The 26,294-nt window shown below is 34.4% G+C and overlaps 2 protein-coding genes across 11 annotated transcripts; both read right to left on the bottom strand.

Annotated features, from left to right (window-relative positions):
• Positions 1 to 1,399: 1,399 nt before the first annotated feature.
• Positions 1,400 to 17,047, bottom strand: LOC102602297 (protein RFT1 homolog). Of its 9 annotated transcripts, none has more exons than XR_001474446.1 (16): positions 16,881 to 17,046; positions 16,713 to 16,792; positions 15,111 to 15,205; positions 13,955 to 14,115; positions 13,294 to 13,445; positions 12,948 to 13,066; positions 10,226 to 10,386; positions 10,044 to 10,118; positions 8,276 to 8,347; positions 6,928 to 7,065; positions 4,118 to 4,273; positions 3,354 to 3,406; positions 3,075 to 3,253; positions 2,243 to 2,322; positions 2,036 to 2,152; positions 1,400 to 1,604 (listed from the first exon to the last, which is right to left on the bottom strand). XR_001474446.1 is itself a non-coding variant. In XM_006355488.2 (15 exons), the coding sequence occupies exons 1-14, from the start codon at positions 16,945 to 16,947 to the stop codon at positions 2,262 to 2,264; spliced, it is 1,569 nt and encodes a 522-aa protein (XP_006355550.1). In that variant the 5' UTR covers positions 16,948 to 17,046; the 3' UTR covers positions 1,740 to 2,152; positions 2,243 to 2,261. The 9 variants fall into 9 exon arrangements, 2 of the variants coding, with proteins under 2 accessions (XP_006355550.1, XP_015167909.1); XR_367924.2 differs by having other exon boundaries at positions 1,484 to 1,596; XR_001474445.1 differs by lacking the exon at positions 1,400 to 1,604 and adding an exon at positions 1,740 to 1,951.
• Positions 17,048 to 19,064: 2,017 nt separating this feature from the next.
• Positions 19,065 to 23,862, bottom strand: LOC102597569 (DNA-directed RNA polymerase III subunit RPC4-like). 2 transcript variants are annotated; one of them, XM_006355554.2, is made up of 9 exons: positions 23,608 to 23,862; positions 23,439 to 23,500; positions 23,286 to 23,352; positions 21,942 to 21,981; positions 21,463 to 21,698; positions 21,304 to 21,367; positions 20,388 to 20,479; positions 19,925 to 20,284; positions 19,065 to 19,383 (listed from the first exon to the last, which is right to left on the bottom strand). In XM_006355554.2, the coding sequence occupies exons 1-9, from the start codon at positions 23,647 to 23,649 to the stop codon at positions 19,240 to 19,242; spliced, it is 1,107 nt and encodes a 368-aa protein (XP_006355616.1). In that variant the 5' UTR covers positions 23,650 to 23,862; the 3' UTR covers positions 19,065 to 19,239. The 2 variants fall into 2 exon arrangements, with proteins under 2 accessions (XP_006355616.1, XP_015167910.1); XM_015312424.1 differs by having other exon boundaries at positions 21,463 to 21,704.
• Positions 23,863 to 26,294: the final 2,432 nt, after the last annotated feature.

Below are 26,294 nucleotides of genomic sequence, written 5' to 3' on the forward strand. Positions count from 1 at the left end.
CCACCCAATTATGAATTCTATTTATTTTAAAGGCCTAATCCACTTAGAGCCCATTTGAATTGGCTTAAAATAGTAGTTTTTAAATCAAAAATAAAAAAAATCAAACTTAAATGACTTTTTAAGCCAAAAAATAAAAAGTAGGGGAGACCTACTTTTGGTTTTCAACTTATTTCAAGTTTCTTTTAACATTGACAACCACTTCCCAATTTATTTTAAGTTATTTTTATATTTGTTAAACACTTCCAGAAGTTAAAAACTGACTTAAAAGTAAGTCTGACCAACTTTTAAGTCAATCCAAACACCCTCTTAATCATCATAGGCTTCATATCCCCACTTTGGCAACCTTTTTTACCCAAGCTCTCAATGCCTATAATTACCAAGCTCTAATATTACTAGTCACTAGTATGGAAATTGGAAGCCAACCCATACACCCCTTAAAGTCTTCTATGATCACTTATTTTTCCTTGGCCTTGTCATCCATCGCTTCGCGTATTCTCTTTTTTGATAATAGTGGTTTCCTCGCCAGCTTACACATAACTTGATTAATTCCACAAGCTATTTGCTACCTCCCACCAACACAAGTACCGGATACCTCTATTTACCAAGACTTGGACGATGATAAGAAATCACCTAGTATATATGCTACTTCATTGCCCACTAGGCCACACTCTTCGGTGCGATCCATCACTATGCTTCTTTTTGACCTATTAAAAAATCTCTCTTACCTATTTAGCTATTCATGATTGCTATATGAGGATCACTTATGGATTTGCAAAAGGCAGGAATTAGATTTATCCTATAAAAGTTACCAAACTAAGAAAAATGTTTTTATAAGTTTTACTCCAGCTGGAGGAATCCAAGGACTGGATAAGAGAATTGATATGATGAATACATGAGTTTCTCTATCAATCAAGATGCACTTATATGTATATAAAGTATCTAGCATGCTGAAAAGAGGGTTTCAAGGTCATGTAATAGTAAAGCTTCTGAACAATTTTTTTTTTTTAACCATAGTGCTAGGCCAGCTTGTGTGCACCTAGACTAATTCTACGGGATACCAGGTTACTCTATCCAGAAAGGCTAGGATAAATGGGAAACAATCACTGAGTGTTTTTATCTTTGTTGGGATTTGAACCTGAATCCTCATGGTTCTCAACTCACTTCCCTGACCAACATAATTTTTACCTTGTAAAAAGGGGGAAAAGAAACCAAAGGAAAGATCTGGCAATAATGCTACATATGCACAACATAGTAATGACATCAATCTTACTGCCTCTGCATCAGTTCTCCAATTCAATCAGAAGTTTGAAGGAAAGGCATAAAGATGAAAGGAGTGAAGCAATGATACCTCTTACCCCTTACAGCATTTGGGTGACAAGAGCATCAAATGCAAGAGCAAGATGAAACAAAAAAAAGAACCGCATTAGATAATCAACTAATTTATTAACCTGCACAGGGATGGAATATATATGAAGAGAAAAGGTGGCAATCACTAAGTTGTAAATGCATTATATACTTAGCAATGAGACGTTCAATCACTTTATATCATCATCTGTTCTTGATCCTGATTGATCTAGGAATGCTGCAGGCATCAAACTGTCGAACTTACAAAAAGGAGATGGTAAGAAGAAGGAACTTGCTTAATGCCATCGGAAGTGTAATTAAGTAGGCATCTTGCCAAGTGAAGACCAGAATCAGACAACAACCCACCTCTGAAAATTGAAAATAAACAGAAAAAGAACATTGTAAACCAAACAAATTAATTAGTGATCTTCAGTAACATCGTATAATTTTGATGTCTTTTAATAGTTCTAAAAAGGATGTGGTCTCTTAATAGGTAACTTTCTCATTACAATTGGAAAATTCAGGTCATTGATTTGAACAAAGTACAAATCTGAGATGCCAACACCACTTGGATTCAATATGGAAACCCGACAAGCAAATACGCATGCTTGCAGCATCAAGCAAATATTATGGCCAAACTAGAAGGAACATGAACCAGTTCATGGAAACATCAAAGAGAGTTCCTTCATACCTAGTAAAATTATGACTTTGGCTTTGAGATACAACAAAGAATTGTCGATATGCATTGAAGATCTAAATGCTATCTTGTTTTCCATAAAATAATTGATAATAAGATTCTTGCTTTGACCTGCATTGAGAGGCATCTGTTTAGGTGAATGTCAAACTTAAAACATAACAGAATTTTGAGTATTAAAGATTTGGGGAAATAAATCCTCACTGAAGTGGGACTTTCTTCTTCAGTCAGCATGCTCCCGGAAAAGTATGATATTATTGATAAAGGTCCTCTCGCGACGATAGCTGAAGATTAAGATAGATAAGACTCACGAATATACACACAATACTTTCAGAATACAGTTTAGTTAAAGGACTTTCAAATTATAACAGTTTAAGTTTTGATGTTGTCTTTAAGCCTAGTTTACACTTTACCACACTTCTAGTCCACAGTGCATTAGACTACAAAATGTTAGCTCAGCCAAAGTCGTTTAACAGTCATTTTTGCAAAGAAATGGACCTTTGGCTTAACTCAACAACAAAAACTAGCTCAAAAGGTGAGAATTGCCCAATACCATACAAGATAACAAACAACCCATCTCACAACCAATGCAGGACAATTTAATACACACACACCCTCCCGGAGCATGGCCAGACCTGCCAACTGGTGCATGGTCAACATAATATGGGGGCCAACAATGGGACACATAATAATAGGGACGGTTTTGGCTCTGATACCATGTTAAGAAATGGACCTTGATCCTAACTCATGAAGTGAGGATTATCCCAAATTATATAAGGAGACAAACAACTCATCCGTCAAACCAATGTAAGACAACTTAACAATATTCATAATCTCCCAACAATCCCTTCTTAAAAGAAGAAATATATATGTATGCGAGTGCGCACATTTTCGTGAGTGTATGAGAGAAAGAAGAGGAAGTCGAGAAATGAAAGGCAGAAAGGCCACCTGGGAGGGAGTCGAGAGTGCTTTACAAATAACCTAGACAAGTTTCAAATACTTCATGGGTATACAGAGATTCAAATCCTCCACTTACATGACAAAGGCTGCTAGCATGAAACTGGTTATGCCCACTAAGAAGTGAATGCTAAATGTTCTCCAGAAGTCATCCGGATCCAGAAATATCTTTTCTGAAACTAGAGTGAATATTCCAGAAAAAAGTAGAAAGGTCCAACCAGAAGGCAGGCATCTGCGAAAGGAAAATGAGGACGAATCCTGAAAAAAATCCAAAGAATATATCATCGTCAGAATCCAAGGAAATACTGACTTCTCAAATCCTTACACATCCAAAAGTCACAAGCATCCGGAAAAATACCTGGAAATAGTTCCTGATGAATACTGCTGAGTAAGTGATCCTAAGAGCCATATCTTTTAAAAGTCAAGGAACTAGTGACTACAAATTTTAGATGTCCTTAAGGGCTACCTACAACATGTTTTGCACTTCCAACCATTTAGCGAGCCACTCATGGGCTTCCAGTTCTGTATACAGATGCAAATGCAATAGGAGTGTAAGCACAAATCACATTAGAAACTATTTCACTATTAGCAAGTTCCTGTACTTGTGAAAAGGGTGCCAACACGTGCTTGTTACCTTGACAAACTTGGCAGATAGCCATTTCAGTTTAAGCAGTCAGCCAGAATGATACTATTAAAAGTGTTTGCAACACTACTACTGCAGCACCTTTATTACTAACTCCAAAACACAATAGAAATCATCAGGTAAACCCTACCTTCTCCTCATACATATAAAGCTTCCTGACATCACCACAGTGAAAAACATGCTTTATTTAGCCTACTTCTACATATTAGAAGTGTCCCTGATAATAGCTCTTTCATAAAATGATTGATTATGACCTTGTAACGTGAAAGATGCTGAAAATAAAATATGCAACCCTAAGTATGGTTGCAACATGAGCATTTACTATCGTCAAGACAGCACCAAACTGCAAGACCTTGCCTTATTTCTGAACCAAGATATGCAGTGAGAACAATGATCATCAATTTTTTTAGAACAAAAGCAAACACTTCAAAGTTCCAGAAAAGAAAAATATAGAACTTCAATATGTCATGAAAGGATACTCAAAGAATTAGCTAAAATCAACCCAATCGCACCAGCTGAATGTATAAGAGAAACATTCAACACCAGATAAATCAATGAGAATACAAGCAAGGAATCATTTGAGCGCTTGAGTTGAATCTCATTTGCGACTGCATGCAAAAATGCTTCTGATGTTCCTGCACCAAAGACAGAAAAAGTCAACAGGATTGACAATAGACCTGTAGACTAGTCGCCAGGATAAATTCAACATATCATCTTCACAAGCTGAAGACAAACACAGAGCAAATTAGTGGAAAAATCTTTAGGTCACATCATTCCAATTAATGATGCAGGTTACAGCAGAAGAGAACACACTTGATTGTAGATTTCAGCTACTTGAAATAGAATAAACAAGCTTTTAACAGTTATTTAAAGCAGCCTTATCAGAAAAATGTAAAAGGAATAAACTGATTCGTAAATGATCGAATTAATAAAACAAAATTTGTACGGAAAAAAAGCTAAAACCTCCAACAATAATTCATAAAGGCAATTGGTAACAATGTCGTATTAGCATAGTACAAGCTGCAATGCACTGCAACGACTTCTGGAGTTTTCTGGATTGGTAAGTACATAAGAACAAGTACGGAAAAGATCACAGATATCAGGATCTTTTGTTCCTATCATACAGGTATATGCTGTATTTTAGCTGAAAGATGCAGGAAGACTGTGCCAGTGTTATCAAAAGTGAAAAATGCAACTGTGCCAGTGTTATACGAAGTGAAAAATGCAAAAAAGCTCTAAGGTCAATTGGGGTTTTAAGTGCAAATAAAGCGTGGGTTTTAATGAGAAAAGGCGCAAATGGACAAAAAATACAAATACATGTTTACTCCAAGAAATAATTATAAGCACGAACAACAAATATATGAACAACGAATTTGAAAAAATTATGATAAACTGATATTTCAATTGTTTAGTGCAACCCCTCTAGGAAAGGCTCATTGGCAAGGAAAAGTATGTCTTAGAGCCTTGATGACGATATTAAAGCGCATATTAAGCGAGACGAAGCGCTCAACATGTTTTGAGCCTCGTTTCAGGACTTAAGCACGCCTTTGACAACACTGAACTGTCCCCTGTCCTAATTGGTACATGACCTCTGATGCTTAGGGACAAAAGCACAAAAGATGGCCTATTCCTAAAATATACCAAATTCATCTCCGACAAGATGATTGGCTGGATAAGGCAGGGCTTCATGAAGCTACCCATTTATATAGGATCCGAAAAATACAAACGAACTTAAAGTATCATGCAGAGGAAAAATCACCAAGTCGTTTTTCAGGCTGAGTAAATGTACAATAAGCAAGTTCTCGAACTCTCCACGCACCATACAAAAGAGGTGTCCGTTTAATGGGGTTTAAGCATGTTAATACATAGCTAAATAAATTAAAATGTCCCCTCTGTAACAATAAAAGTTTTCAGATGAGGTGATTCACATTTCACACAATTTCACATGGTATAGTGAGTTCAAGTGCCACTGTCATCCATAATGAAAATTGAAAAGTACATTCACATGCTTGGTCCTATAAAAATTATCAGGCTAGCACGTCATAATTAATTAAATAACTAAAGCTGTAGACTCTCTAACAGTTTAGCCTTCTACCTGAAAAGATTCACATAATTGAATAAGACAATAGAAACTTGCTATTAGTTCCATCTCTAGCAAAAGGTACAATAAAAGTCACCAATTTAAAAGGCATGCATCAAGGTTGCAGCAGTTCAACAAGAATGAACAACAAAAATGACTCATGAATGAACTTGGCCAGATTCCAGTTAAGAGCATGTTTTTTATTTTATAACCTCCAGTTAACAGCATGCTTTTCCAAAACTTATCAGAAAGGTGAAGAACTGCATCACTCACAGAAATTTCTAACATGAGCAGAACTCTGAAGTAATTTCGCACATGGAGGCTGCTGCGGTACAATTAAATTACAAACTCAAATGCATCAAAATAGAAAACAAAGTTGGGAATTCCAATCTTCACAACCTTATTTCCCATATACAAACAGCTCTGTTTCGACATCATTATTTACTAGATTTGAAGTTTCATAGGACCTGCTTAGTTATCATCATATACCGTGCTTCTTGCTTCATAAGATAATCCAGTTATTAAAAAATAAACTAGTTTTTATGCGATGTTTTGACATTTTCTGGCCTTATTTACTGAGAGCTTCAGATTGATTAGGTGCCAAGTATCACATTTGACAGTTTAAGAGGTCCAAGGTTATTAGTTATTATTAAACAGCTCCGATCCACAGGCTGAGGCCCAATTCTAAAATCTACATAATTGAGAAGAAGTCAAAAGCCTGCAATATTTCATGATCAAAAGCTTTTCATTTTAAGTCACAATATCAGGATATGGAAGGACGAATCACTTGGCCTTACTCACTATAAAAATTAAGAAAGAACCTTTGAGTCTAGATCATGGTCAGTATCCCCATCAGGACCTAGTGAAATTATCTCATGATAATACAAATGAACCATACAGTAAAAATGGCTACTCAAACAATCATTCTTTCCTTTTCTGTCTAAACTCTTAAGTAGAATTTTTCATGGGTCGCTCTAAAAAAGGAGGGACTTGGTTTATTTGGAACCATTTAATCTTATTTAATTAGTATTCCTACCGGATTTGTTTCATTAATCTGAATTGGGTTTAGTTATTATATGAGAAAACATTGTTAAGTAATAACATCATAAGTTTTTCATGGAAGTCATTATTTTTAAACTAATTATTCAATAATTGCTTTTTTAAGAGATTATAATTGTTTACTATAATGAAAACCAAACATGATCTTACCATTCATGGCCAACAGAATTACATAGAGGCAATAGTATCGTAAAGCTGTTGAGGCTTCTCCATCACTCCACTTGCGACCATACAGCAACCTAATGAGAGAGTAGGAATAGCTAGGGCCAAAGGCCATGACTACCAAACCTACAAGAAAAGCAGTTTTGAGAATGATGGTTAGCTATTTGGAGTCTCAATTTGTTTTATGCACCTAATAGCTAAAATGAAATAAAAATTCACCAAAATTTTTCTATCTAATGAATACAAGCATAGAGTGAAACATATTGTGTGTCAGTTTATTATTTGAAGCATATTTATGAAGAAAAAGAAGTGAAGCAAAGGGCAATGATGCTAACACACCCAAGCAAGGAGAAACAAGTTTAAAGAACATATATTGAAACTTCTCATTTCAATGGCAGTCAGAAAACCAGTTTGCTAGACCTTTTTAAAGTCTTAGGTAAGTCATAACATCCCTTCTTTATCCCCCCCAAAAAAGGGTCATAACATCCCAAATGCTGAGTACAATGTACATAAGCCTATCTTTTAAGGCTTTCAAGTACTTTATTCAAAGGTAGATTGTGAATTTGTCACCACAGTAGACATTGCCCAAAATACAAGTTCTCCTAATTTTAATTCAAATCTTTATTAGCTTCAGGATTTAGTAGTCCATTCCACTCGCACAAAAGGTTACTTCGGTAATTAAGACACACATTTAATTAATTCATAAAAATTGTCAATTAATTAAAATCTCTCTGTTTGCATAAATAAGGTGGCCAAGTAATATGCTTTACTTTATATAACTGGTCCTTCAAACACTTCATATTTCTCTTTCCAGATCGCCCATATGATGCAAAACGGAGAAATGTTCCATAGTTTTCTGCCCATATCATACAGGATTGTGTAAAGAACAGTAATTAATAAGACAAAGGGAGAACATAATAGTGACTTCACATAGTTCTCACATTCGAAAAACAAGGTTAATTCCTGTAAGAAAATATATCACATAATGTATAAGTTGTCAGAAGGTCAATGATCAGCACCCGGAATGCTTAACAGTAGAATAAGTTCCAAAAAAACGACATCATTGGTAAAACTGGATCTGAGAATTTCAACCAGTGTTTGCTAAGATAACAGGTCTGATAAGAGTAGGACTTGGCTCAACTACAAGAAGATGAACATTCATTTCTTATTTTACTCATTCAGTAACAAGTTCCTAATTTTATGACCCAGTAGGATATTAGTAGAAGTAGGTAACCACTAACCACTAGTCTAGCTCTATAGAGAGAAAATTTTAAAGATATATTTCTTTTGAAGTAGTATTGAAGCAAGTTCTGTTATGAAAGAATGTCAGAGTCACCTATTAGTAAAACAAGTTTCAATGCCTCGGTCAAACTTTTTCCCAGTTTCTTTTGCTTCTGTGTCTGTTCACCTGTCAAAACAGTAAAACAGTTTAGGTATCAAATTGCCACTTCAAATTGAATGAACAGAACAGAATTGGCATAAAGTTAATTTTTTTATTATAGCTTTGCAGTAGTGACAAACACCAAAAATGCAATATCAGAAATGAGATTGCGTAAATGATAGTTGTTAAAGAAAAAGACCTTGGACCTAACTCAACCCTAAAAGCTAGCTCATGAGGAGAGGATTATCCAAGACCATATAAGGAGACCAAGGACCCTTTATCCCACCGATGTGGGACTTCAACACTCAGGACTGGGGGGACCAACATAGGAAAAAATAATTTGTCATGGGCCTTACTCTGATACCATGTTAAAGAAATGGACCTTAGACCTAATTCAACCCCAAAGCTAAATCATGACTTAACCCCAAGGTTAGCTCATGAGGGGAAGGATTATCCAAGACTATATAAGGAGACCAAGGACCCCTTATCCCACCGATGTGAGACTCCAACAGTTGCAAGTTTGGATATCAAGCTGTAAGTCATGGATGGAACTACACATTGGGTTTTGGTGCACTAAATCAGAACTTTAGGAAAATACAGTGTTATTTCTATCATCAATTCAAAGAAGCTTTTTAGGGGAAAAGATGGCATTTTGCCTTTTGCAGTCAAAGGCACTTCCTCTCTAATACCAGTTGTTTGAATAGATTAAGACTTTTTTTTGATAACCGAGAAATCCGTCTGTGACCCGCCGCCCTTTGGACCAATCACAGCCTTCTAAACTCGATGGATAATGGGCCCACCCCTCTACCCTTCTCCACTTAAATACCGAGCTTCGTTTTGCATGGTGTGGGGCTTGAACCTGCGACCTAAGTCACAAATCCTCCCCTTTTTGGCACTCGAGCTAGGCCTTGGGGGCTAAGACTTTTTTGAGAAAAGTAACTGTGTATTATATCCAAAAACAGTACTTAGGTAGTACTGAAGAGATTAAGATTGAAGACCTATAGATCAAGATACTGGAAGAGTTAGTCTGACAAGTGCAGAATACAATTGATGTTAAAAGATCATTGGGTTCATAGAAGTAATATATCAGGCAAAATCCTGTCAAAGAAATAATTAGACCAAGTAGCATCAGAAAATAATCAAAAAAAAAAAAGTTCATTTAGGTGGTTAAGGTTAAAGAAAAAGATAAGCTCATTTTCTATTTCTTAGCTTCTGTTCAAAATCGAAATGTAAGACATGCTGACAACTAGTAAAAACCAGTATAACTGTGGTTTAACAGAATAAAAGTATTTTAATGGGAAAAAATACTATTTTTAAAAGTATTTGAGGAACCACTATTCTATCTGTGTCTTGTCTTGAACTTCCTTAGAAACCAATCAACAATCCTGTTAAGAACAGGTTCTGCTTGGCAAAAAGTGATAGGTAGGAGAATGATTATTTGTCATTACCCTTTTAGTAAGTAAAAGTGGGTTATCTAACCTCTCAAATCTAGATTGAAGGAGGAATTATATCTCTTTTACCTCCCTTGTAATTGTGTCATAATTTATGAGGAATAATCCTACTAAGGAAGTAAATTGATGAACTTCTCTCTCCTTGCCCCTCCCTCCTTTCGAAACCAAATTAGCATTACTCACCAAGGTAACAACTATTTAGGTGAACAAAGAAATTGAGAAAATAAGATGATTACGATCAGCCAGAGTCCTAAAAGGAAGGCGAGATAAACCTGATGCAGACCTTGCAAATGTAGCATATGAACTTTCTTCAAATGGGAGAAACACCAGCCTAACCACTAAGCTGCCTGAAAAATCAATTTTGTATCTGGTAAAAATATGACACATTTAAGCTAAATATGCTGCTATCTTAAGAAACACGGTAAGTAGAAGCCAGAATAACTAACTAAAATACCTAGTTTATCTACAAGCCCATATACTGCTTGGTTATATGGTGTGTCCAACCATACAAGAACCAATTTTTCTCCTTCTTGAAGAATCAACTTGCGGAAAGATTGAAAGGTAAACAACATACACATTTTTGAAAGTTGCTCATCAATGCCTCCACTTCCTACACTAAAAGGATATTAACTGTCAACTAAAATAATGGTAGAAAACAAACATTCCAATAGAACTGTCAACATAAAAGGAAATGGCAGAGAAATTTTGTAAACAAAGTTTAACAACTAATAACTCCAAACCAAAGGCAGGCTTTGTAAAGCCCCACAAGTTTCTAGATTAATTTGGGACCAATTTCGAACATAAATGATGTTATTGAAGTGAATCAGAGGTACGTGGACCCACACAAAGGTGTAGGAACATGGTTCATAAAGAAAAGTAGTAGTCCTTGAATTTTCATCTCAATGCTTCAAACTGTTCATCGCTTGAAGTTATGCACGATTTAATGAACAACATACTTCAGGAAATGCAGCGCAGATTTGCCATTGCAGCACACGCTAAACAGAGACACTGTCAATTGCAGTACAGATTTGCACTGCAGCGCAAAAGTGTGGCTTGCGAGTCACGATGCAGGCTGGTGCAGGTGTTTAAGTATAAAAAAAATGGGAAGAAAGAAATTGGTTCCAATCTTTTAAATACAAGACATTTTCTCTCGACCCCAAGTCATCCAAGGTTTCTCCTACTACCAAAGGTAAGTTTCTAAATCGCTTAAAGTTAAATAACTACTCTCAAACAATGATTCGAACAGGGCTTCATCTTGAACTAGATACCCAACAAGCATTCAGGAACAAGTTAGAATTCAATTGAGAACTTTGCAACCCAACTTCTACTATGATTCTTAGAAAAATACTATTTATAGAATTCATTTGTAGGAACCACCACGAAAACCTAGGATGACTATGAACACTAAAAACTTGGAAAATCCAGCCAAGGGTTTCTAAATTGGGAAAAGTAAGAAACGTTAGAATTGATTCTTTTGATTGTGTATAAGTGATTTGGTGAATTGAGCCATTCAGGGTGGAGTAAATGGTTGAGCTAAAATGGAAGGAAGCGAGGAGAGTTGAGACAATGCTTTTACTATAGTTGTCTTACAAAAATCATGTCACATATTGTTGTTAAATTGTATAGAACGTTAATGTGGATTTAGATTGGAGCGAGCGGGCTCACATTATCCATTAGAATTGTAGAAAAGTGTTTAGATGATTATCCTGTTTATTCGTCCAAGTAATGGTTCCATCATTGCATTTCATGACTTGCATACCTTCTTAGATATTATAAAATGATGAAGTTTTTCTTTCATATGATTTGATAGAACTAGTTTGAAAGAATTAAGAACAAATACTGTCGACTTAAATTACATGATTATAGAACTGTTCAAAACAAGTTTTGAGAGTCCCTAGATCTCTGAGAGAGATTAGTAGTCTTTGGTGGGTTATGATACCTCGGAACTACTCGTGCCTTAGAAGGTGAATAGTGTATATCTAATCCAAACACTACAAAGCATACCGCCTAGTAAAGCATAACAATGCGAGCATGCTAGAATCTTGAATTGTGCATCACCACAAGGATAGAGCCTAGACGATCAGGTTAGGATCGTCCTTGATTTATACAGAACAAGAAATATGTCAGAATCCTTGATACTCCCCAGAAAAGCAAGAAAGAGATATTTTCATAAAAAGAAAAAAAGTGCAATAGAACGAAATATGAGTTGTTCATCTCAATTCTTCATGAGAAGCTTTTTTTTTAGAATTATACCATGTCATGCATTCATATTTCTTTCAGAGTCTTGTTCCAGCAATAGTGGGAGATTTTTTTACTCACGGAGCACCATTGTGGTGTACAGACGTTCCTTTGTTTTCTTGGAACCTACATTGATTTATGTCAATATAGGCACAAGTTATTTAGACGGGCAGGCTACAAGTTAGTTGCTCCTCCCATTCCAACAGATTCATGGTAAGGTCCATTCCAGACTATGGAGTTCATTGCATTTGACTTCAACTTTTACTTTTATTTATTTTACTTGAGGATTAGCTGGTGAGCTATGTTCTGACTTCTGAGCAATCCACCCATATTCTTTAGAGACTTCATAGATGTAGTTGAGTCACCGATTTAGAGTTCATATGTAATCATGTTTTCTTCCAGATATTTGATTTTATAGATGGATTATGCTAAATGTTTTCAGAATATGTTTCTCTAAACTTTAAGAAAGACATTTTCTTTTGGTTTTACATGTTGAACTGCTTGATAGAATAGAAAGAAAAGATTAGAAGGTTTGCTAGTTCAAGTTAAAGCACCAAGTGCCAGTTACAACTAGGTCAGTAATAGGGTTATGGCAGGCTTCCAATTATTCCTTCATATTTATTGCAGTGACATTCCCAACCACCCCTACTTCCGAAAAGGGGGAAAGAAGAAAAGAAGGAAGAAGCTCCATTCTCATTAAAAAACTTCACTTGTTTTCTTTAGGACCAATACAGATGCATTATGTGTGTCTGCTCACATCTTCCTCTCTCTCTCTCTCTCTCTCTAGGTGATTCCGTACTTCGTCTGTAATTTTTCTATAAGCACCGCCCTTGTGCCTTACTTTGTGTGGAAAAAAATCATCATTTGTCAAGAAAATATGAAATGTATAACATATATGTGAGCCAATAGACAGGATGATGAAATATTAGAACTCTTACCTAAAAGGGAAGAGATCAGAACTGCTATACACGTGAAAAAGAAGAAAGTAGCCCCAGTAGCCAAAGAACACACAAGCTCCAAATGCGACTTGTGACAAGGCAAATACAATTGCTTTCTCCTGAAAGTAAGAAATTATAATCTTCAATCCTGAACAGGTACACTATGCATCTATGCCATTGAGCAACAACATAGTCCATCTTTAGCATAAACAATTTAAGACAGTAATTCATGTTACAAATGAACATGATTAAAAGCACCTAACAGTAAACTTACTTAAACTTAGTAAATAAAGATACATTAAAACAAAAAACTAAAAGAGAAAATAATGCAGATGTTGTTGTTTACCATGCCAGGTAGATTTACAATGAGGATGTAAGTAGTTATACAACGTGAAAGGGTAGCTACACTTTCAACTACCAGACGCAACTTGAGGAGAAGTAAATTCTGAGATAAGATGTAAAAGGGTTCAGCCAGTAGCTCCAGTATACACGCAAAACCTGCTCGGAGGAAATAAAATTCCAAATAAAATAAAAATGTCAAACAACAGAATTTTCAGTTACCAAAAATCACAAAATCAACTTCTGGGGAAGGTCATCGGTCTGATACATGCTACTATCAAGTCTCAAACCTCCAACCAGATGCAGGCAGAAGAAACGGTTCTAAGCAGGTCAGGATGACATTAAAATCACATCAAAACCAAAGACATACAGCCAATGAACTGATTGAAAAAAATGCACACACTGGATTTCAGAAGTAAATTTACCATTCTCAAAAAATAAAAAGCACACACCCAATGAATAACGATTTCAGAAGGGTCTAGATCCAAACTCTCACCAGTGACGGTTCAAAAGCCAAAAACAGATGCAACCATGAAAACAGAATCAATTTTTTTTTTTTTAGATAAGTAACCATAGAAAGCTGATTTTTACTGGCTCACATTGATAAGCAGCTTTTAGAATTAGCACAAAACACAATGTTTTAAAAGATTATCAAAGTTTAAGCTCACCATTTATCCATATAGCCTGTGCAAATTGACTAGAATAACTTAGTTCTTGCCACCATAAAACAAAAATACATCCTGCAAATGTAATAATTATTCCCAAAGGGAGAGTCATCCATGCTACTTTCAAGAGTTTTGCTGCATTTCCTCTCCCTGATGATCCACCACTGCAATTTAAACACAGTAACATCCTTAAACATTAAACGCATAACCAAATAAGATATTTGCAATGAAATTCACAAAGCAGTATATAATATGGCAGAAACCGAAGGAAAAATAACCTTCATGTACTCATCACAATGTCAAACCAGGGAGATTTTGAGAATGAACTTTTTTTTTGAGAATGATGTCAAACCAAGGAAAGAAACCTGGTTTTTTTGGGGGCAATTTTTTTATTTCCCCGGTGTGGTTTCATTTCCCTGGTCATGTCAAACCAGGGAAATAAACCCTCTATTTGCTCAATTTTAGGATCTGTGAGCTATTTGGAGTTGATATTAGGAGATCCATCTAAACGGTCAAAAAACTGACATTTGGTTTCCCAAAATATTGTATCCTCTTTCCCTTCCTTGCATATTTGTTCTGAGAACTCAAAACCTTAGCAAACCTATCTGCTCTCGTCTGGGTCAAAAACCTCTAAAAATATTTTCCCATACTTATCCATGTTGTTACAAAAAATATTAGTCTTTCTCCACACAGAACTTTTTACATTTTTATGTCGATGCTGAGAAAAGCAGTGGATTTTGTGGAGAATTTAGGAAAATCCGAAAATGCAAAAGTGGATGATTTTACAGACCTTCTGAGCTCTTTGCAGATTAAATGAAAATCCTTGATGATACACCTGCCTAGTTATTTTAATAAGTACAAATAAATATGTGTTCCTAAAAGAAGTTAAAAATAACAAGCATCATTAGGTATGATGTGAATCACATAAAACAGCCACAACAAAAGTATAACCCGTCTTATTAACTATGACCATGACAACTTGAAGAAAAATATCCTTACTACATGAGATAAATAGTGAACTCCTTAATCTCAATAATGAGACAGTTGCGACATATTTCCACTGATTGATAATTTTTATCTATTGAAGCTAAAAGAAGTTGGGAAATGAAATGCAAACAACAAAACTAAATGTAGCATCATAGTAAATATCCAATAGTACCTATAAATGTCTGCCCTCATGCATGCTCGTCTGAAGCCCTCTCGACTAAGAAAAAGCACACAAGTAATGAACAAGTGAAATTGTACAGCATACAACTGCATGATTTACCAACAAGATGTTAGACATTTTCCTGTACATAAAACCAAGAAAGCAGGTTGAGAAGTATAATAAAGCAGCTGAGTTGATAAAACAACTTCTAGAACTCAAATCACCACAAAAATCAAAGAAATAATGGCTAATCGATTTGGTACATGTAAATATTGTGGAGTCTAGTTTACAACCAGTCAGCCACAAAAGTTTATACTAGACAAGGGAAAAGAAACAACAAAAAACTTCCAAAAGAACAGGTGAGAGAGCTCTTCTCACTCTTCAATCCAGCTAATTTAGTTGACAGATCCCTATTTTCTTTCTGTCCATGGAGATGCAGAGGTTGCTATCTTTTTATAATTCAAATTAACAGAAAAGTAGTAGTGGTAATACCAAAATAAAATCAATGTGGAATCTCTGACAGTATTTTAGAATATAGCTGAAATACCAACTCTAATATATGACCAATTCATACTTTCTTTTGTTCAGCTTTGATCACCTGGCTGTTAGAGCCCACAAAATTCTATTCGAATTTAATATGAAACACCACAAAATGAAAAACAGTTTCCATTATTTTTTTTATAATCATTACCTATAGTAATATTTCCAAATGTTGTATTCTCACCCCAAGAAGAGTACAACAAGTGAGACGAAACAACTGCAAACCAACTTATTGATAAATATGCTCTTAAAAAATTATATGCATATACATTAAACAAATAAAACAACATAGCCTCAATCACAAACTTGGGGTCAATTACATGAATCCTTTATATTCATTCTTTTGCTAAGATTAGCGTTGAGCACCCCGACTATTCCACCGTATACTTTGTACGTCACACCAGCACAGATATCGGGTAACTATGTCTACTAAAGCTTAAGTAGATGAGAACAAAATCAACTAGCAAGGATCAGGGTTCACCAAATTCATTAACTGCTATCTCTTATCTTTAGCATAATTTCTTCATTACTATATTTTCTTGTCATACTTGAGTTTGATATATCATACTTGAGCTGAAGGTCTATTGGAAAAATCCTCTCTGCCTTCACAAGGTAGGCCTGTGCAATTACACTTGGTTAGTTGGTTTGTTGTAGTTGTTGCTAATGCTACACCTTGGGAGCTGAATCCTCTACATTAATTCAACTTTTCTTGGGTTCATTTCACTCCAATGCTCACTAATTTGTCATTTAAATCTTTGAAACAACTTCTAATTGGATCACTTACCATACAGAAAGACGATAATTATTGAGAAGTAATTTATTTTTTTAGGATAATTATAGTGTCCGGGAAAGCTTTCGCACACCTATAACCACCCACCAACAACAAGTATCAGCTAACTCTGCTCACTAAGGGTGGGACAAATGAGAAAAAATCACCTAGTGTTTTTGTCTTTGTTGGAATTCGAACCTAAAACCTCGTGATTCTCAATTCAATTCACGAAACCTCGTAATTACTAAAAAAAAAAAAAAGCAAAACGGAAATGATATAGAACAAGGATTAAAATAGAAGATTACCGCATAATCTTCTTCAGTTAGGTGTCGAACGATCCAAGTGTTGAATATGAACGGTATTCCCCTTGATAAAAATTGAGTAGCTACAAGTATAACACACTACTCAACAAAAAACTATATGAAGAAAAATATAAAATTGAACAGAGAAAAACTGAGAAGATAAGCACTGACCGAGCAAGTACTTGAATGTGTGAGATAGATTCGCTGGACGGTCACCTTCTTCACTTGATTTTGACATTGCTTTAACTAAATTTCTCTTCTCTATCTATGGCGTCGATTGATCGAACAAGTGAAGAAGAACATGAATAAAATTGGGTTGTTTCCGCTCTTACTTTAAATAATGTGGACTTGAACCGGGTTTATTCGAAGGAATTGTGGTGGGATTGCTTAAATCAAAGTTCGGGTTCAAATTTTGGATATAGAGAAAATTTTATTGGAAGCACAAAATAGGTTATATAATGCGTGATCTAGTTTTAGGGCCCATTTGGCTTAGCTTAAATATATTTGAGGAATTTTCGCAAATAGCCACTATAATAAACTTAATTACGCTCTATAGCTATAGTTTGCATATTTACGGGTTGTGGCTACAAGTTTAAGCTGTCTAGTTTGTATAATTCGTGGATTTGTATAATTCAATTATTTTTGTATAAACTCGAAATAACAAATTTATACAATTACAAACATCAAAAGTGTAAACATTTATACAAATTATATTATACAAATTTTGAATTATACAAAAGTTATACAAATTCCAAATTATACAAACGTGTGAATTATACAAAACAAATAGTTGAGCTATGTAATTATAGCTAAAAGTAGATCGCGAATTGTAATTAAGGCAAACTATAGCTGTATTAAGTAATTAACTAGTATATGTTTGCTTATACACGTAATTTTTCCTTTACTAAATAATTATCACAAGTAAATTTCTAAATAATTATTGTAACTTTTAATTTCATATTATTAATTAATCTCTAATATTTATTAAGAAATATTTTCAACAATTAACCCGCCAACCATCGGAAAATAGTTTCCGCACAAGCTAACTACTATGATTTGAGGAATTTTCGCAAATAGCCACTATAATAAACTTAATTACGCTCTATAGCTATAGTTTGCATATTTACGGGTTGTGGCTACAAGTTTAAGCTGTCTAGTTTGTATAATTCGTGGATTTGTATAATTCAATTATTTTTGTATAAACTCGAAATAACAAATTTATACAATTACAAACATCAAAAGTGTAAACATTTATACAAATTATATTATACAAATTTTGAATTATACAAAAGTTATACAAATTCCAAATTATACAAACGTGTGAATTATACAAAACAAATAGTTGAGCTATGTAATTATAGCTAAAAGTAGATCGCGAATTGTAATTAAGGCAAACTATAGCTGTATTAAGTAATTAACTAGTATATGTTTGCTTATACACGTAATTTTCCCTTATTTTATACTCCTTTGTATCTTAAATATATAATCTTTCTTCATTAAATATTTATTTATAGTCTTCAAGAACAATTCACAACGAAGGAAAAAATAATTAATTTTTGTCTTAAATTTTTAAAGTAAAATAATTATTATTAGAGATTCAGATAGATAATTTAAGAATAGGGGATTTCTAAATAAGTTTTTTCATTTACAACTAAAACATTTGACTTCTAAAATTGTCAAAATTGTCGCAAATCATATTTTGAAGCCTATAACTCTAATCATTGAATCAAAGCCAAAACTACAAAGAAAGCTAAAACAGCTAATTCTCCAACAACAACATAGTGATGAACTATATCAAATACACCATGTACAAGAGTGTTAAATGTACGAGTTGAATTAAATTTGAATGACTTAAAAAATGTGATTAGTTAATGAATGAGTGAGTTATTAATCCAATCAAACTCGGCTAGTCATAATTTCATAGCTAATTTTACCGCTCCTAATAACATATAATCCTCGCAAGTGTCGAGTCATCTTCCTTTCTGCAGTGATGCTGATGTGAAATGGTCCTTTTCTTACAACCGTTAAGAAGAAGAAACACACTGAAAAGAAGTATATATTTAGCAACATGTCATGGCATGAAAACTAGAGCCAGGTCAAACAGACTCTCTACCTGCATGAGGTAATAGTAAGGTTTACGTACACTCTACCCTCTCCAGACCCCACTTAGTGGGATTTTACAGGACATGTTGTTGTATCATGAAAGAACACTATGGGGACAAGATGAGTGGGGAGTGGAAGTTTGGAGATGATCAAGGAGTCCTAGCAATGGTACTATGAAGGATTGTTAAGGTTATTGATAGTTTTGGGCAGTTTACAAGCAAATCTCTCACACAATTTTCATTTAGCAACTGAGACTTTAAGGAAATCTATTGAGCAACACAAGGTTCTTAGATATGCACAAGATATTAAAGACAAATCTTCCATACAGGAAATCAGAAGATCTTCTAAATCTAGAAATTGAAGTAAATGTTTCCCTAACAACAGAAACCCTGCTCTAAATTGACAAATTAAAGTGACCTTAGCTCAACTACATCAGATTGTTCAGGAGGAAATCAACATCAGGAGTGACAACAGCCCGTTTTCCGAGTTCTCCCAGTTGACAACACTGCTTCTCAGCAGTGTTGATTGCAACAACATCTTGAGAAAAAGAGCATTCCACACCAGGAGAAACCTGCAAGTAATTTCTTGATGTTAGAGGAGTTTCATGTTGACAGACACATTGCAAGCTACTGCATATGGATAAGTAGATCCTTGAGACCAAAAAAAATGCTTGAACATTATGACGAATGTATTTGCGAAAAACTGCAGGTCTATTTTCCACGTACATTTAACAGATCACTTTGCTACCTCATACTTCAAACGCGAGGTAGATGAAAAGGATTCATTAACCGAAGTACCAAACATTATCGAGAAAAGGCTAACATTGTACCACTAGGGGAAGCTAAGAATTGTTTGAACCATAAGTCTCAGTGGAAATAAGGAAGAAAGAAAATGGAAAAAGATGTGATGCTTGTTCTGCTAAATAAATTGATTCTTTGCCTGATGAAATGCTAAAGTTCGGGTCATTCATGGACAGTTCACAGTAAACACTCTGGAGTCCTAATAGTTTAACCATCTTACGGAAGTGTAATATCTTTAAACTGAGAAGAAGAGTTTATTATCAAACTGAAAATTTTAGTTTGTCTTGAAAGCAAGGAAAATATGTGACTCACATCATATAGAATGTCTCCAAGCTTCAATTTAATTGCTCCACTCTTGTAAACCAGCATTTTCCCCATGCTTCCCGCAGGCAACTCTTGCAAACTGCACGCTTTGTTTGTAGTATTATTATGTCGTCTGGAGATTGTAGGGCTGTCAGCTATCTCTTTCCCTTTTGCACCGGCAAGAGCACTGCCAGCAACTTCTTTTCCCTTAAGCATAGGTGATGACAATGTTGCAGCTTTATCACTTTTATCCCCTGGCAACGTCAAGCAGACAGCAGTATCTCTACCTCCTGTGCTAGCTTGCAGCTTGCTTAGGGGTAAATTAGCAGGAAGCTGAAGAAAAAGAAGCTGCACATCATCCTTCTTTTCCTGTTAACCAAATATCCATATTAGTAATCTAAGGAAGAACTTCTTGTTTTTTCTATGAATATGATTTTGTATTCAGAATTTACTGCATAGAGCAGATACCAACCAGTAAGCCAAGCTCTGAAGCAGGATTTATATTATTTTCATCATACACAGCATTTTTTGCAGCCTCTCCAAATTCAGCTTCATTTAAAATTTCTACAAGCCAGAAAAAATAGGAACAAATAAATGATAATGCGAAATCATGGCATGAAACATGAGAAACGAACACGAGAGTTATATCATCTTCTTTAAGACAATATCATTCATACTAAATAAGCAATAGTTGCTGCATCTTAAACCACAATAATTTTCTTTCTTTATCATCATTCATCACTAAATAAATGACTCAAACAAGTCACATGCCAAGAAGCAACTGACAATTGACTAGAGGGACTAACCTACGCTCTTCCAATTGCAGCAAATGGTCGGAAATTATAGAGAAAGACACCAGCACAGTATTAAAAAGAGAAGTACTTCTGACAACGTCGCAGATAAGTGTACTACACCAGGCACTGATATTAGCAAAAACTGAAGTTTCTTGTATTCAAAGTGGAGAAAGGTCTAAAAGTGGATAGGCCCAGGGCTTTAGGGTAGTGGTAAGAACACAATGCATGATATGTCGACTAGGCACACATCACGGGTTTGAATCCTGCCGCAGACTAGTTTTTAAGTGGAGAAAGGTAGAGGGGCAGCCTCAATATTCATCGAGTTTCGAACTGTGAGCCATTGGCACTCGAGAATTTCTCGGTTATAAAAAAAAATCTAGGAGTGGATATACAATTTGATAAATTCACACTTTATGGTAAAATGACAAAAAGTTAGTTTCATATGGTAATATGAAATGGAAATTATAGGGACAAGCTCAAATTTGAATGATTGACATACTTTTAGGGCAACACACAGGAAAGCAAACTAGTCAGTTAGGGGAAAGGGAGTTAGATTATTTTTGCTTTAAAAAGTTCCTGTTTATTTAGAAATACCTGGATCTCCAGCATATGGTCTTCTCAGAGGAAGAGTTACAGGATAGTTGCTATGATGGTAATCCTGCCAAAACATCAAGAAGCAAAAGGGTCAATTAATGGATGTCGGCTTAGGCATTGTGGTGCCTAAAGAGACGTGATGGCAGGAAAAACCATTACCCAAGGTTCTTTATACTCTTTCTTCCTTTTAAGTAAAGAATCTGAATTATTGACCGACATTTCAGCAAGATCTGGTCCAGTACTAGAAGGTAAAGTAGGTAAAGAATCAATGTCCATGTTATCACAAGATTCATTGTCCTTCAGAGTACTATCCTGATTGACAGTGAGTTCCCTAGACTTTCCAAAAGTCTTTGTGGAAGTTGGTGATGCTACTCCATGAGTAAACGCAACCTCAACTGCAGCTTTCATTTGAATGTCAATGCACTTTCATAAGAAAAAATAATAATCATCGATGACCATAAACAATAAAGAATGATAAAACTGCCAATAACTAATAGTATGATGAATAAACTGTCAAGGTGCATATGTGTGGCCAGACTTGCACACTCAACATATTGATCACAATGCATCTCATATAAAAACTTGAAGAGTGACACTAAACTGAAGCATTAGTGATTCCAGGAGAAGAGAAAGCTTACCTTTTTTCTCTGTTTTAGGTTTCTGTCTAGTCAAGCGCTCCTGATCAGACAAAAGAGAATGGTTATTGTTGTCAATAGTAGCGGACCCAGGATTGTCACTAAGGGGTTGTCATGATTGTAGTAAAAAATATAATTATTGTCATTTGTCAACTTACTATAAGGAGACTAAAGTTGTTAACTTGTAATGGAAATACTACTTAAATGATGCAATGTTTCAGTAAGCATCCTTTCTTCTGTTATTCATCTTTTGTCATCCATAAAGACCCTTTTGGATGGGATGAGCACAATTACCAAGAAATACATTCACTTATATCCTCAATCAAATAATAGGCGCCATATAAAATTCACTTATGATTCCACTTTAATCACCCATTTCTTAGTTGTTTTCAGTTTATATCATTTTTTTCTGGGATGATGTCAACTTATTCATTTTAACTCTACTCTAGAGTCTAGACTTCATTCATTTTGATTTGAATCCCCATTATAGCCTTTCCCTCTTCTTCTTCTTCCCCTTTCCATACATATGACCCCCCCACCCCACCCCACCCAAAAGAATTTCAAAAACACCTTTATTTTCTCTATTATTTTTGTACACAACTACTTAATAATTTCATTGGATGTCCCTAAAAGGGACACAACTACTTTTATAACTACCATCATCCTACTGCAACCTTCTTCCCTTATTTGGGCTTGAGACTAGCTATGCAAAATCTTAGGTAGGAAGAGTTTGTGTTCCCAATAGAGTGAAGTAGATATATGAGGATTGATATAGCCAACTCCAATTAGTTTTAAGATTGAGACACATGGTGCATTTGCTATGAAGGAAATTTTTTTTAAAAAAATAGGTGGATTTCTTTCTTATTTCTTATGTTCAATAGGTAAGTAAATAATATTATCTTAACAGCATACAATCTAAATAAATAATATGAGAGGTGGGGGCAGATAGGGGTGAAGATAAGGGTTGGAGGGCCGGACGGTCACAACTAATTTGTGGAATGTCACTTGAGAAACTTTTCTCTCTCCTTCCACTAGGAATGTCATTTTCCTCACTTGTAAATTGTAATAACTTGTTTTCCGAGAAAAAATATTTTCCAAAATAATATATTATATACATAAAAGGAAAATATTTGAAATCCATAATGAAGCACATGGCTTTGACATACACTACAAAGTGAAGCTAACTAAATAAACAAAAAGTTAACAAAATAAACATAATAATTATTAATATCTCTCTTTTTGAATTTTTTTTTATATTAACATCTCTTGATTATTGTGCTAAAACTGTATAAACACATAGGAGCAAGCAATAACAACTACAAAGTGAAAAATGGAGGATGAATTTACATTGACTTTGCGCAGAATAGCTTCAGCAGCTTCATTATCATCCCTATCCTCATTTCCATCTGCTTCACTGCAAAAAACAAAAAAAAAACTAACAAAATCAGTACTAAAAAATACACTGTAAATGCCAAAAAACTAAGAAAAAAAGGAGAGTACTTTTTAGGTTGTGCAGGATTCTGCTTCTTCCGACGGGGAGGTCCTTTGGGAGCAAATTTCACCTGTAAAATAAGATTTAAAAATGAATAATTTAGTAACAGAAGAGAGAGATCTGTAGGATAATGGAACAAAATTTGGAAATTTGTCAAAAAAAAAAAAAAAAAAAAACCTTTCTAGTGCTTGAAGAAGAAAGAGGTAAATCTGGATCCATGGTATTTTATATAGAAATTGAAGGACTTGTAGATAAATTGGGCAAAATACGGGTGAGAATTAACGGATCTAAAGAAGAATTGCAGAAGATGATCGTGAAGAAGAAGAAGAAGGGAAAAAATGCAGAAAATGAGATTCGAACCCCAGACGTTGTCAAGGCAGAATGGCGATACGACCACAGGAACTAAATGCAGCTTTAAGCCCTATGGTGGAATATATAAAATATATCTATGCACTTTTCTAAATTTTGCTAAATTAAGTTAATTTATCATTTTTTTATGGGGGTTCTCCAATCTGAGGTCCGGTATCCGCATTGGAGTTTGATTAATCTGAATTTGCATTAGGTAGGGCTCATTCTAAGGGTAGTGCTTGTAATCCTACAAGTTGGATATGAAGAGTGTAGAGTGTATACAGATCTTACTCCCACCTTATAGAGATGGAAATGTTGTTAACAATAGAACTTCAGCTTAAAATAGAGCATAAACAAGTAGTTTGAAAAAGGGTGTATAGAAATAAGAACAGTAATAACAACAAAATGATGTGAAAATGAGAGCACTACACATCATACAGAGGAATGAATAGTATTACAACAAAAATCACACATGATACCCAAAGAACAAGAAACAATAGAATAATGCTTATACCATTGATAAGAAAGGAGGTTCAAGTACGGCCACCAAGTCTCTTATGCTCTCTCACTTTTGTGTCTTATGTGAAAGAAAGAAAGAAAGTCTCTCATTGATTAGGAAGATAACTCTTTATTTATATTGAATTGATTTCTATTAAGATTGTAAAGATCTAGTAAAAGAGAGTGATCTCACACGTATGAGAAATACGCTTACAAGACAAAACGACAGGTCAATTTTTATATATATCCCAACCCCAACTCGCGAGATACACATGAGACCTAATCTAAATTTGACCTTGAAAACTTTTTTGGGGGTATTTTGAGCATACCCAAAATACTTCCAAATGCATACTTATTATTTGTGTCCAAATTTATTTTCTACACTAAAAGTTAATCGATACAATTAATGTTACAACCGTTACATTTATAATTTTGACTTTTACTACTCAGCATTGCCAATACATATACTAGTTCTCGAAGACGTGCGTTGCACGTGTATTCCACGCTTAAGAGTATAAATGATAAAGTATTTGAATTAATTTTTTAGATGTCATATGAACATGTGAAGAAAACAACTATATTTTATCTTTTAGAGCTATTTTTCTCTACAATAATTTTTATTTTATAAGACACATAATAAATGATGTTCTTGTTGTTGGTTCTCATATTTGACTTTTGCATTGAATGTGCACATAAATCAAAAATAGTTATTTTACTTTCCATTTCTATTTTTCCCGTATATAAAATACGAATTAAACATAAAAAATATATTCAATTTGTGAAATCATATATATAATCACTTGTTTACCTTACATCCAACACAAATATGTTCATATCCTTGTAAAAGATTTTCAATCATTCATCTAGGCATGATTATTCAAGGGTCAATAACAATGTTGTATTATCAATTATATAAGAGTAGTATAAGAATGTGAAAAGTTATTAGCTAAAAAACTAATATACGAAAAAATGAAAGATAGAAAAAATTAATGTAATAACTAAAAGAATTCATAATGCTATAACTAAAGAATGTAAAATAATGTGAATACCATTTGCAATAATTAGTAATAACTAAGAGAATTTATAATGTCATAACTAAAAAATTAAAGTGTAATAGCATAATTTCTTCTTAATTCTACATTTACTTAAATAAATAACTTCTAATTAATTTACTGTTTATTTAGATAGTTAATTATATTTTAATATAATGTAGGGGCAAAATGGTAATTCAACGTTGCACTTCAAAGATTTATGTGCGCTGCACATTTATTCTATATTATTTAATATAAAATATATTTTGCAAATGAGACACGCACGCACGCACGCGCGCACCCCTTCCTCCCACACCATATGAATTTTCCTTCGACTAAAATACATACATATATATATATATCATTGTAGATAAAGTAATTATTATGTCTTGAAAATCAACAAAGCAATTCGTGACAATTCTCTGACACATGCGAATTTCAATAATTTTAAAAAAGATATATCAAAGGAGAAATTGTTAGAAAAACAAATGAATTAAACTATTTCATGTTAGCTTCATATATTGAAACATTACATCCTATTGTATATATTAAGAAAAAAAATTAAAATTTATTATTATATAAAAAAAATATTTTCCTCAAGTAGTCGAGGGTGGGTTTGGAGTATATCCTCTTAGACTATAATGATTTATTTCATAAGAATAATGGTACCGAGATTCCACTGATCTTCAAACTCATTCAATAATAATAAGGCAAAAGGGTCTGGTGGACCCTTGTACTTGTATGAGTTTGTGTTGTGAATCCTTCTACTTACCCATTTGTCATCTGGACCCCTGAGCCCATCTAAACTCAACATTTTAAACACGTTTTCTAACTTGGCGTCCTATGTGGCAGACACAATCAAGGGGAGTGTGATACACACACCTGAGGAGCGTGAAATCTGGTTAAAAGAGTCTAATAGTCACATTAGGGTTTTATAAAGTCATCTTTTTCCCCATTTGCATTTAACACCATTATTAGACAAATTTA

Source organism: Solanum tuberosum, unplaced genomic scaffold, assembly GCF_000226075.1.
Source record: "Solanum tuberosum cultivar DM 1-3 516 R44 unplaced genomic scaffold, SolTub_3.0 scf00204, whole genome shotgun sequence".
In the NCBI taxonomy this organism is placed as follows: Eukaryota; Viridiplantae; Streptophyta; class Magnoliopsida; order Solanales; family Solanaceae; genus Solanum; species Solanum tuberosum.